The sequence below is a fragment of the Mytilus edulis genome, chromosome 8, assembly GCF_963676685.1.
Source record: "Mytilus edulis chromosome 8, xbMytEdul2.2, whole genome shotgun sequence".
NCBI lineage: Eukaryota > Metazoa > Mollusca > Bivalvia > Mytilida > Mytilidae > Mytilus > Mytilus edulis.
In genome coordinates this window covers 684540-696185 of record NC_092351.1, presented here as the reverse complement: position 1 = coordinate 696185, position 11646 = coordinate 684540, and the positions used below count along the sequence as shown (strand labels likewise).

General features: G+C 31.7%; 1 protein-coding gene and 1 long non-coding RNA gene across 3 annotated transcripts in view; one reads left to right on the top strand and one right to left on the bottom strand.

The window, feature by feature from the left end:
• Positions 1 to 1174: 1174 nt before the first annotated feature.
• The window catches only part of LOC139484560 (hyaluronan mediated motility receptor-like), a 37854-nt gene continuing 27382 nt past the window's right edge, over positions 1175 to 11646 (bottom strand). For both annotated transcript variants that reach the window (XM_071268316.1, XM_071268317.1), the window contains 3 exons: positions 6903 to 7036; positions 3330 to 3489; positions 1175 to 3090 (listed from right to left, as the gene is read on the bottom strand). In XM_071268316.1, the coding sequence (XP_071124417.1) occupies positions 3077 to 3090; positions 3330 to 3489; positions 6903 to 7036 (308 nt within the window). In that variant the 3' untranslated portion in view covers positions 1175 to 3076. The remainder of the gene's footprint in view (positions 3091 to 3329; positions 3490 to 6902; positions 7037 to 11646) is intronic.
• Positions 9221 to 11337, top strand: LOC139484563 (uncharacterized). Its single transcript, XR_011655119.1, has 2 exons — positions 9221 to 10303; positions 10644 to 11337. It is a non-coding gene; the product is annotated as an uncharacterized lncRNA (long non-coding RNA).

Sequence of the window (11646 nt, the reverse complement as noted above, 5' to 3'; positions counted from 1 at the left end):
GGTGATAACACCAAAATCGTACATTATAAAAATCGCAATTTTTATTGAAACTATTTAAATTTTTTAACATTTTTCTTTAGGATTCATAATATTTTTATGCTTTAAAGGGAATTTCAGGTCCTTTGTGCTCTTATCAAATTTCTTTGGAGTCCTTAGTGCTCCTGTGTGCTCCTTTGTGCACAAAGGAGGTCCTTTGCGGTGTTTTTAGAGACCGCTTGGTCTGTGGTATATCAATCTACTAAACCAATCTGGTCATGTGATCTATCAAATCAGTCTGAACAGATTATATATCAATCAATTAAAAAGGATGATGATGTCAATGAACCATTTATTATACCTGTCTAATCATGTGATCTATTAATCCAATTAAACTGTTTAGTTGTATGCTTTATCAAGCCATTAAGCTATACTGATCATTATTTAAGCATCCATTAAACCTGTCTCGTCATATGATCTATCAATCTATTAATAGGAAACACAAGGAGATACCGGTAACAAGTCAGAAATAAAACACTTCCATTTCTTTGTCAGATGTGTTTACGGTTTTGATTTTGCCACTTGATAAAGTACTTTTAAGTTGGAATTCTCATTGGAGCTGGGTTTTTTTTAAATTTTACTTTTAACACTCGACTAATCATGTGATCTATCAATCCATGAACATAGTGCCTTTTACCACATTTTTGGCTGTGTATACTGATCCTTCCCATGACAGTAAAACACTTGCCAATTATGAACTCAGTTATTTCAATTAAAACACCTGAACATGCGACTTCAATTTATCAATACTTCATGGCCCAAAAACTTACTTATGGAAGTCAATGAAGCAAAGAAAATAGAAGATTACACATTTTGTTTACACACTTCTGGGTGTGTGTTTTTCTCGCTTTGTTGAAGTCCCATTGGTGTCCTTTGGCTGTTGTCTGTTTGACATATTCCCCTAGATACATCCTTACAATAAGTTTTATGTGGATCTTTTAAAAATTAATGAGACATAAGCCTTAAGGGTTTACTTTGTCCAATGCAATGAACCTAGAATTATGGGTTGTGTTATTATAAAGACCACAGGGTTCATCTTTCGAACATGTATAATTTGTTTGCCAATTATCCTGCTCACAGACAGGGATGTTAAAGGTGCTACTTAAATGGCCTGAATCAACATAGAAACGAAATTAAACACAGTCTAAAATTTTAATTGATCTTGATCATGCACAAAATACATAAACAATCAAACTCAAAACATGATATGTCAGCCTAAAGTCACATGATATGTCAGCCTAAAGTTGAACCTGATTCAAAACAAAAGTTTTACTTGATTCTATTTACTGACATGCTACATAAAGAATCAGTAAGTAACAAGATTGCATATGTGATTCTATGGCAAAAAGTTTCAAGGCAGCATTTTAAAGTGTGCATATCAATGTGACTTCTAAGTGATTTTTGTGGCTCTCTAAACTTTAACACATATTAAATCTGGTTTCAAGTATTTTTTATACAGGATGTGTTGATGTTATAAAGTTCAAATGTTACAAGTCAATGTGTTAAAGGAAACTATACCTTAAATCTCATTAAAAACTTTCCCACGACTTAATCTCTCTGTCAGACATACATTTTATTCTTAAAATACATTGGCACATATTGACATGATGACTTATCTAAAGAGTTATTAAACATGAAAACTTAAAATATTGTTGACATGGTGATGAACAGTATACTTGTAAGTAGCTGCATATATAAAGGTCAAATCAAAGGTCATTGTACATATTCATCAAATAGTACTTGCTTGAATTTCATTTAGTAATATTTAAAAATATGACTGGCATATCAAGCACTGGTGTTACCAGATCATTTGTTTGAAATCTTTTACAGTTAAAAATTTGCTAATTCAGGCAAGTGTAATTGAGTTGAGGTTTTATTCTAAACTGTTTTCTCTACATAAGTCTATATCTAGTTATTACTAATCACTACATACTAAAAACTAAAGAAAAACAGACACTATAAAAATAAAGGTACAGAGAAATATTATCGCTTGTAGATTGAACAAAGATGAAAAAGTACCTTCAAGATTTAAACTTTTACTAATAAAAAATAAATAGAGGTAGTGTGAAAAATGTACTGCCATAGATTTAAAATTGTCATAGGTAAATACTAAATAATAACTCAGAAAGCTATCATACATATAGACTTATAACAAATGATTTAAAAAAAATAAAAGTGGTTGCATACATAATTCTACATTAAAAACACTAATAACTATTTAAAGTACAGTATAAAATACAGTTATACTACAGTGGTACTTCACATAATTAAAACCTGCTATTTCCTTGTCATAAAAGTGATATGTGTGAGTACATATGCAGTAAGAAATGAAGATTTCTGCTGCATTTAATGTAATATTCAGTTAACATTTCTGACTAGACTCTGTTGTCACTGGGGTAATAACTGTTTTATTATCCAGGTGATATGAGAATATGTTTTGGTAGACACTAAAATTCACAACCTTGAAATGAATATTATAAGATCTTGAGAAGTCAACTCTTGGGTTTTATATTTTATGGTTATGAGTAGGAATGGGATCTTTAAAATCAATCTTACAAATAATATTGCTATCATGTTTGTTTGTTGATAATGATTGGGTATTATTATGATAAAACAATACATTGTCACAATTATTTCTTACATTTTTAGAATTATTTTACACCATTAAAACTATGTGCTGTGTAACTTGACATACAATACAAATTCTCTATCATTTTACACAATGTCATTATAAGATTATATAAATTGACATCACACACATTGTTAGATTCATTTTACACAATGTCACTGTAAGATTATATAAGGTAGCATTTTACACAATGTCACTATAACACTATATTGTCATACTTATAACACACATTGTTAGAATCATTATACACAATGTAACAATAATAAAATATTGTCATACTTATTACACACATTGTTATAATCATTATACAAAATGTCACAATAACACTATATACTGTGCTCCTAGACTTCACACCGATGACATTCAACAGGTCCATTATGGATAGGATCCTTTTCTTTTGGCTTCTTTTCTTTATTTTCTATTTCCTAGAAAAATAAATAAATATATGAAGAATGAGGTTATCAAAAGAAGTAATAGAAAGCAAGTTATACTTGTACAATGTTTTATAAACAGTGCATTGCCTAATTGTGTATGTATTATCTGCTTCAGGATTTAAGAGTCAATTAAAAATTTAAATATAAATGTGTTCATAGGTTTGAATCTAAAATAATAAATCTGTTTGTTGCAAGAGTATGATAATATTGTGCTGACAAGAAATATTTACCATCTTTTAATGGACTTGATGGTGGAACTGTGTTCTCTTTGGATTGGAAAGCTTTTGATGGATCAAATCTTTTTCGCCCTTCTAATGTCAAGGTCTTTTCCTCTAATTTCTGGTTGGTTCTTTTAAGTTTATTAACCTGTTCTCTGAGTGAGGTAGTTTCCTTTAAAAAAAAGATTAAAAATCGTATTAAAAATATAGATCTAAAATATAAAACTTCTGTCTGACCTCACTATAATAACTAGTATAAAACTTCTGTCTGACCTCACTATGATAACTAGTATAAAACTTCTGTCTGACCTCACTATAATAACTAGTATAAAACTTCTGTCTGACCTCACTATAATAACTAGTATAAAACTTCTGTCTGACCTCACTATAATAACTAGTATAAAACTTCTGTCTGACCTCACTATAATAACTAGTATAAAACTTCTGTCTGACCTCACTATAATAACTAGTATAAAACTTCTGTCTGACCTCACTATAATAACTAGTATAAAACTTCTGTTGTCTGACCTCACTATAATAACTAGTATAAAACTTCTGTCTGACCTCACTATGATAACTAGTATAAAACTTCTGTCTGACCTCACTATGATAACTAGTATAAAACGTCTGTCTGACCTCACTATAATAACTAGTATAAAACGTCTGTCTGACCTCACTATGATAACTAGTATAAAACGTCTGTCTGACCTCACTATAATAACTAGTATAAAACTTCTGTCTGACCTCACTATAATAACTAGTATAAAACTTCTGTCTGACCTCACTATAATAACTAGTATAAAACTTCTGTTGTCTGACCTCACTATAATAACTAGTATAAAACTTCTGTCTGACCTCACTATGATAACTAGTATAAAACTTCTGTCTGACCTCACTATAATAACTAGTATAAAACTTCTGTCTGACCTCACTATAATAACTAGTATAAAACTTCTGTTGTCTGACCTCACTATAATAACTAGTATAAAACTTCTGTCTGACCTCACTATGATAACTAGTATAAAACTTCTGTCTGACCTCACTATAATAACTAGTATAAAACTTCTGTCTGACCTCACTATGATAACTAGTATAAAACTTCTGTTGTCTGACCTCACTATAATAACTAGTATAAAACTTCTGTCTGACCTCACTATAATAACTAGTATAAAACTTCTGTCTGACCTCACTATAATAACTAGTATAAAACTTCTGTTGTCTGACCTCACTATAATAACTAGTATAAAACTTCTGTCTGACCTCACTATGATAACTAGTATAAAACTTCTGTCTGACCTCACTATGATAACTAGTATAAAACTTCTGTCTGACCTCACTATAATAACTAGTATAAAACTTCTGCCTGACCTCACTATAATAACTAGTATAAAACTTCTGTCTGACCTCACTATAATAACTAGTATAAAACTTCTGTCTGACCTCACTATAATAACTAGTATAAAACTTCTGTCTGACCTCACTATAATAACTAGTATAAAACTTCTGCCTGACCTCACTATAATAACTAGTATAAAACTTCTGCCTGACCTCACTATAATAACTAGTATAAAACTTCTGTCTGACCTCACTATAATAACTAGTAATTGTTGCTTGTTGAGTTGCTGGATCATAAATCCTTAGGCCAAAAAAAAATAATGTCTGTTTAAGGTTACATGCTTTAACCCTTTCAACGCTACACAAAAAAATAGAAAAATGGCTGCTGCTGCTGCATTTTTTTTTAGTACATTCATTAGAACAGTATTTTCCTTTTCAGACTGCTGTATCTTTTTTATTATATGAGATACAGAGAAAGTTATTGCATGAAAAATGCTCAGGAGAGCATGAACTGTAATGTTAGGCAATTATTTTACTGAAATTTTTATCAGGTTACCTGCGTTTTCAGGTAATTAACAGGTAAAAGGTGTAATTTATTACATTTGTGTTGAATTTTGAATAAAAACTACTTTTAGTCTTCATTTATTTTGTTGTTTTATCTGCCATATTGTAAAGAAGACACCAGTTGCCCGATTCCGTAGCGTATTGTACCATACATAACGTTTTATGTAATCGTGGCACAAATAAATTGCTCCGTCCTAAAAAATTTCAGTCAACCTCCGTTTTCCCCCTTTTTCTACGTCTCGTAATGATCGATCAAATCATATTTCCCACACGAATTTTATGTAATAAACACATTGAGATAACAAGAAACCTTTTAACTAATCCTCGTTGTAAGTTTCGCCAAGGAAATGCTGAAATTTTTCCATATTTACAGCTTCGTTTCCGATTTCCGCCATTTGCATTTGTCAAAATATTTGTTTTTATTTTCCTTCTATTTTCCTTCTACTGCATGATTTTACTATAAAAATTGTCGGGATTTCAAGCGCAAATGAGACCTTGCATATCCTAGATTCAAACGAGGAAAAATTAGAGAGAACCCGAATGAAAACCGAATGGTTTAAGAGTCCTTATGAAAAATCCTTTTTCATCGCGGCATATGCCGCGAATAGCAGTGGCGAACGGCGTACGTCATCGCGGCATATGCCGTGTATAGCGTTGAAAGGGTTAAAAAAATAGGGTAGAACTATTTTCAATTTATTTTATTTTTTCATTTCATTTTTTGTGATATGATTTTGAGTGTGTGGTTTCGACTTGTCGTGGTTGGAGTTGATCATGGGCCGGCGAGTTACGTAATTTTAATGATTGGATTAGTTCCCTGTTATTAATTGGAAAAAAATGGTGGCAAAATGTTTATTTCATCACACTAGTCCCGAATTTCCTTAAAACAGCTATCATATTCATGATTATGAACATGGCAACACTATCTTTACTTTTAACACGAGTTCAGTTTATTTTTTACTTTACGACGGATATAAAATGGCTTAGGGTTGGCGCTCAAAATAGGGTCGGTTGGGTAACCGTAAACAGACATATATTTTTTTTTGGCCTTACCAAATTATAAGGTAAGGGATTGCACTGTTGTTGCTTTACATTCTGTCAAGAGTTTAATGGATGGTGATATTAAGAGATGTCAATTTGCACTTATTACAATATTTGGAATTAATGGAGATAGATATACCTATTAGTTTAAATCCTATACAATGAAGATTTTTTTTGATGTGTGTGTACCAATACAGGGATTGCTGTTTTTTTTTTTACATTTAAATTGTTGTATTTTTTTATTTTTAAGGTGGTACCTAACACTTTCACTAAAATTAATTTGGCTCGTTTAATTTTATTTAAATTTTGACAAAGTATTTACTTTGACCCTGTAACAAAAATATAAAAATTTCAAAAATTTTGAACCAACTGTTTTGTCAGAAAAATTACACTGGTTATATAGCAATTTGACAAACACCAATTTTGATCATTGGGAAGCTTAATATTCCTTTTACAACACAACGTAATTAAAACGTTTAGCTGACTTTACAGAGTTATCTCCCTGTAGTGTTAGGTACCACCTTAAACCCATTATTGGTTTATTGTTCATTCAGTTCTCGATCTGAATATATATGAAATATAAGCCACTGGACTTGGTTAATGAGTCAATACAAATGTGAGGTTCACCTATTCAGTTATATAGCTTACCTTTTTCAGACTATTATTTTCTTCTTTTATTTTGACAATATGATGGATTTTCTGTTTTTGATTTTGATGCCCCAGTAGTTTGGCATAGGCTTGACTCAATTTATCCATCTCTGCCTGAGCAAACTGACTTCTCCCTACAATGAAAAACAACCATCAATATGTTACATGAATAGTTTAATCTAATACTGGACAAACTGACTGCTCCCTTCAATGAAAAACGACCATCAGTCTGTTACATGAATAATTTAATCTAATACTGGGCAAACTGACTGCTCCCTTCAATGAAAAACAACCATCAATATGTTACATGAATAATTTAATCTATTACTGGGCAAACTGACTTCTCCCTACAATGAAAAACAACCATCAACATGTTACATGTATAATTTAACAAATTTAATCAAATAATACTTGGCAAACTGACTGCTCCCTACAAGGAAAACAACTATTGTTCTGTTACTTGCATGGTTTAATCTTTTCCCTGAGCAAACAGCTTTCCCTTAAAAAAATAACAGTATAAACAAACAAAAATGAGAGCTACTGCTCAGATGATATCCCCGCTGAAATATTTCCATAAACAGGTAGTTGTCGAGTGATGAATCTGAAAACCCATCACACGGTATAGCTGAGTTATATAAACCCTGAAACCAAATTTAAGAAATCCTTGTCCAGTAGTTCCTAAGAAAAATGTGACAAAAATGATCACCTTGTCTATCATGTGTAAAATGATACAAGTGTTCAGTTAACAAAAAGTTGTTGAGTTATGATTCTGAAAAGGCATCACACGGTATAGCTGACTTAAAGAAACCCTGAAACCAAATTTCAGAAATCCTTGTCAAGTAGTTCCTGAGAAAAATGCGACAAAAATATTCATGGGATGGACCGACGGAATGATGGATTGACTGATGGATGGACAGACTGACATTAAACAGTATACCCCCCCTTTTTTAAAGCAAGGGCATAATGATCAACATTGCGATTTGTCAACTGTGTGAATTATTACTGTGAATTCAGATATATTATTGCAATGTTTTTGTTATTGCGTAAAGTATTGAGAAAATAATAGAAATAATTTAAACTTGCATTTTGATTTTTATGCCCCACCTACGATAGTAGAGGGGCATTATGTTTTCTGGTCTGTGCGTCCGTTCGTCCGTCCGTCTGTCTGTTTGTTCGTTTGTCCGTCTGTCCCACTTCAGGTTAAAGTTTTTGGTCAAGGTAGTTTTTGATGAAGTTGAAGTCCAATCAACTTGAAACTTAGTATACATGTGCCCTATGATATGATCTTTCTAATTTAAATGCCAAATTATAGTTTTGACCCCAATTTTACGGTTCACTGAACATAGAAAATGATAGTGCAAATTTCAGGTTAAAGTTTTTGGTCAAGGTAGTTTTTGATGAAGTTGAAGTCCAATCAACTTGAAACTTAGTATACATGTGCCCTATGATATGATCTTTCTAATTTAAATGCCAAATTATAGTTTTGACCCCAATTTTACGGTTCACTGAACATAGAAAATGATAGTGCAAATTTCAGGTTAAAGTTTTTGGTCAAGGTAGTTTTTGATGAAATTGAAGTCCAATCAACTTGAAACTTAGTATACATGTGCCCTATGATATGATCTTTCTAATTTAAATGCCAAATTATAGTTTTGACCCCAATTTTATGGTTCACTGAACATAGAAAATGATAGTGCAAATTTCAGGTTAAAGTTTTTAGTCAAGGTAGTTTTTGATAAAGTAGAAGTCCAATCAACTTGAATCTTAGTATACATGTTCCCTTTGATTAGATCATTCTAATTTTAATGCCAAATTAGAGAATTTATTCCAATTTCACGGTCCACTAAACATAGAAAATGATAGTGCGAGTGGGGCATCCGTGTACTGTGGACACATTCTTGTTTTTATATGAATGAAACAGGATTTTGCTCAATATCGCAAAAATTTAAATCACATTTTAGTCTACAATGACAAAAAACAATTGTAACTGCACGCAATACTTTCTGAATTTACATTACATCATTTTTTAAAGGCAGTGCTTTAAGGCCTGACTTTCAAGTCATGAGGTTCATCTTTCCTTACGCAAATCTTTGCTGGGGGTCATTTTGCAAGAAATAGATCCGGAAATGTTTAAATTTCTCCTCTACTTTTTGTGGTATGTATTGGTTTTTGTTCCTTTCATTTACATTGGGAAATAAAGAAACGATCAGTGTGTATTGTTCGTTTTAAAAATATGTTTATTAATGTGTCTTTTGCATTATAAGCAGTCAATCTGATTACAAACTATCATTATTCGAATTCCGTGTGGAAAGAGGTCCGTTCAATTTCGAGTACTATTTGCGATCTAAAGATATTTTAAAATCATTTCACTCGTTGATATAACATGATATTATAATTAAATGTCGACTGACCGTGAATTATATTGCATAAGATACAATTTAAAGTAATTCTGTACGTGAAGCCGTATGACGTTATAGTTATTTCGGTCTCAGTTATGTAAAATATGAAATTATCGTTCCTGAATAGGGTTCCAATAATTAAAGACAAGAAGCGTCAAAAAGTGATAAGAAGCGACAATAAAATTAAAATAGCGATAAGAAGCGACAATATAATTAATTTAGCGAGAAGAAGCGTCAAGAAGACTATATAGCGACTATACATAAATAAAATAAATGTCATTGCAACAACTTATTCCCCATAGATATTAAAAAAAACATGCATTATTTTTTATTATAGGGGCGGTTATAAAACATTTTTTATATTACTGTACATTGATAGATAAAAATATGTTTTTATTAAGAAGAAAGGGAATAGTTTTTATTAGATATAAAAAAAATATATATTTTATGCACACGCCAAAAATTGGCCATCAAAACAAAAAAATTTCAATTTCCTTTTAAAGAATTTATTGAATCAAAACCATGCAATATCATTTCCTTTCTAACAGTGAAATTCTTCTTTTTCATAGGGACATATTTGATAGGTGTAGCTTCACCCTATCACATCAAATGAGAATAGCCTCGTGAGAGAATTACGATTCGCTTGTCCCTTGTTAGTTATTGTCACTTCGTCACTAAATTAAACTTCTTGTCGCTGTTTGTCTCTAAAATTCTTCTTGTCTCTTATTAGTGAGACCAGTCAGTTCCGTCCTTAACTTCCGTTTTTGCACTGAAAACAATCACACAATTAACGATGCCTAGTCCTTGTTGGTGTGTACCTGAGTGTCATTTAAGAGGAGGACTTGCATTTCTAAATGACTTAATAAGAAGGAAAAGTTGGATCAACGCCATGGCTCAAACGTAGATTGTCATGTGCGATGCAATCGTAGAACCCATATCAATCAGCTGTTGTTTGCAAGGCACATTTTACTGAAAACGACTACGTTCAGGAAACTATTCATGGTAAAACTTTATTTTCTTTAAGAAATATATACTGTTATTTATATAATCGCCATGCAAGTAAACCAAAGTCTGTTTGCAACCGCAATTATCGTTTTAGAATAAAAAGGGGGTGAATTCAAGACGTCATAACTTTTGGGATTACGATTCAATATCATCTGTTTGACATTTTTTGGTTAATACTACAATTGTATGGTTTTTCTACAAGAGATATATTATACTGATAATTATTTTAGCAGTAATTATGTAAATTTCGGTTGTAATGACAAGAATTCATGAGCTATGCCTCGGGCTTTCTTGAAAAATATCAATGACAAAGCTAATGTTATAAAACTTTTTTCAGGGCACATGACCACTTTATAGAGACTTGTCTACTGCCATGCATTCCCATCCTATTTTCATGCACCATTTGTAAGCAAGAGACTGAATGGTTTACAAAATTAAAAATCAGGACGGTGTCCCGTTAAACCAAAAGAACTAAACTGGATGAATATTGTAGGAGAAATCTAGAGGAAAGTTTTGATTTGTGAAATTGGTTTTCCTGAACAGATGTACATTCATCCTGCAGGAAAGATTTATAACTGTCCACCACCAACTGACGAGCTAATGTTGAGCTTCACAGATGGAATTACTCAAACACCATAAATGCTTTGTTTTCAGCACAGATTTCACAAATCATGACACAGCTGTGCATTTTTATGCCCCACCTACGATAGTAGGGAGGCATTATGTTTTCTGGTCTGTGCGTCTGTTCGTCCGTCCGTCTGTCCCTCTTCAGGTTAAAGTTTTTGGTCAATGTAGTTTTTGATGAAGTTGAAGTCCAATCGACTTCAAACTTGGTACACATGTTCCCTATGATATGATCTTTTTAATTTTAATGCCAAATTAGAGTTTTTACCCCAATGTCACGGTCCACTGAACATGGAAAATGATAGTGCGAGTGGGGCATTCGTGTACTGGGGACACATTCTTGTTTATACCTGTTAAGAGTCGAAAACTAAATATTATTTTTATATAAATAAACATATATTGTGTCATTTTAGAACTTATATTTTTCCAAAGGATGCATGAATGAAAGTAGTGAAATTCATTTTGCTTTGATATATAGATTTGAATTACAATTGTTCATGTTATTGTAATGCATATAAAAATAAGGAGATGTGGCACAATGTAAATATATGATATTCTGTGAGTTTATCAAACTAAAGGGGATAAGAAATGGGTATAAGCAGTTACAGGACTGTACTACTGTACAATCTCCAACAATGAGAAAAACTCATACTGTAAAGAGAATTTCATATTTACAAGTAAGTTTTGTTTTTGCATTGAATAATTTTCTTCTATTG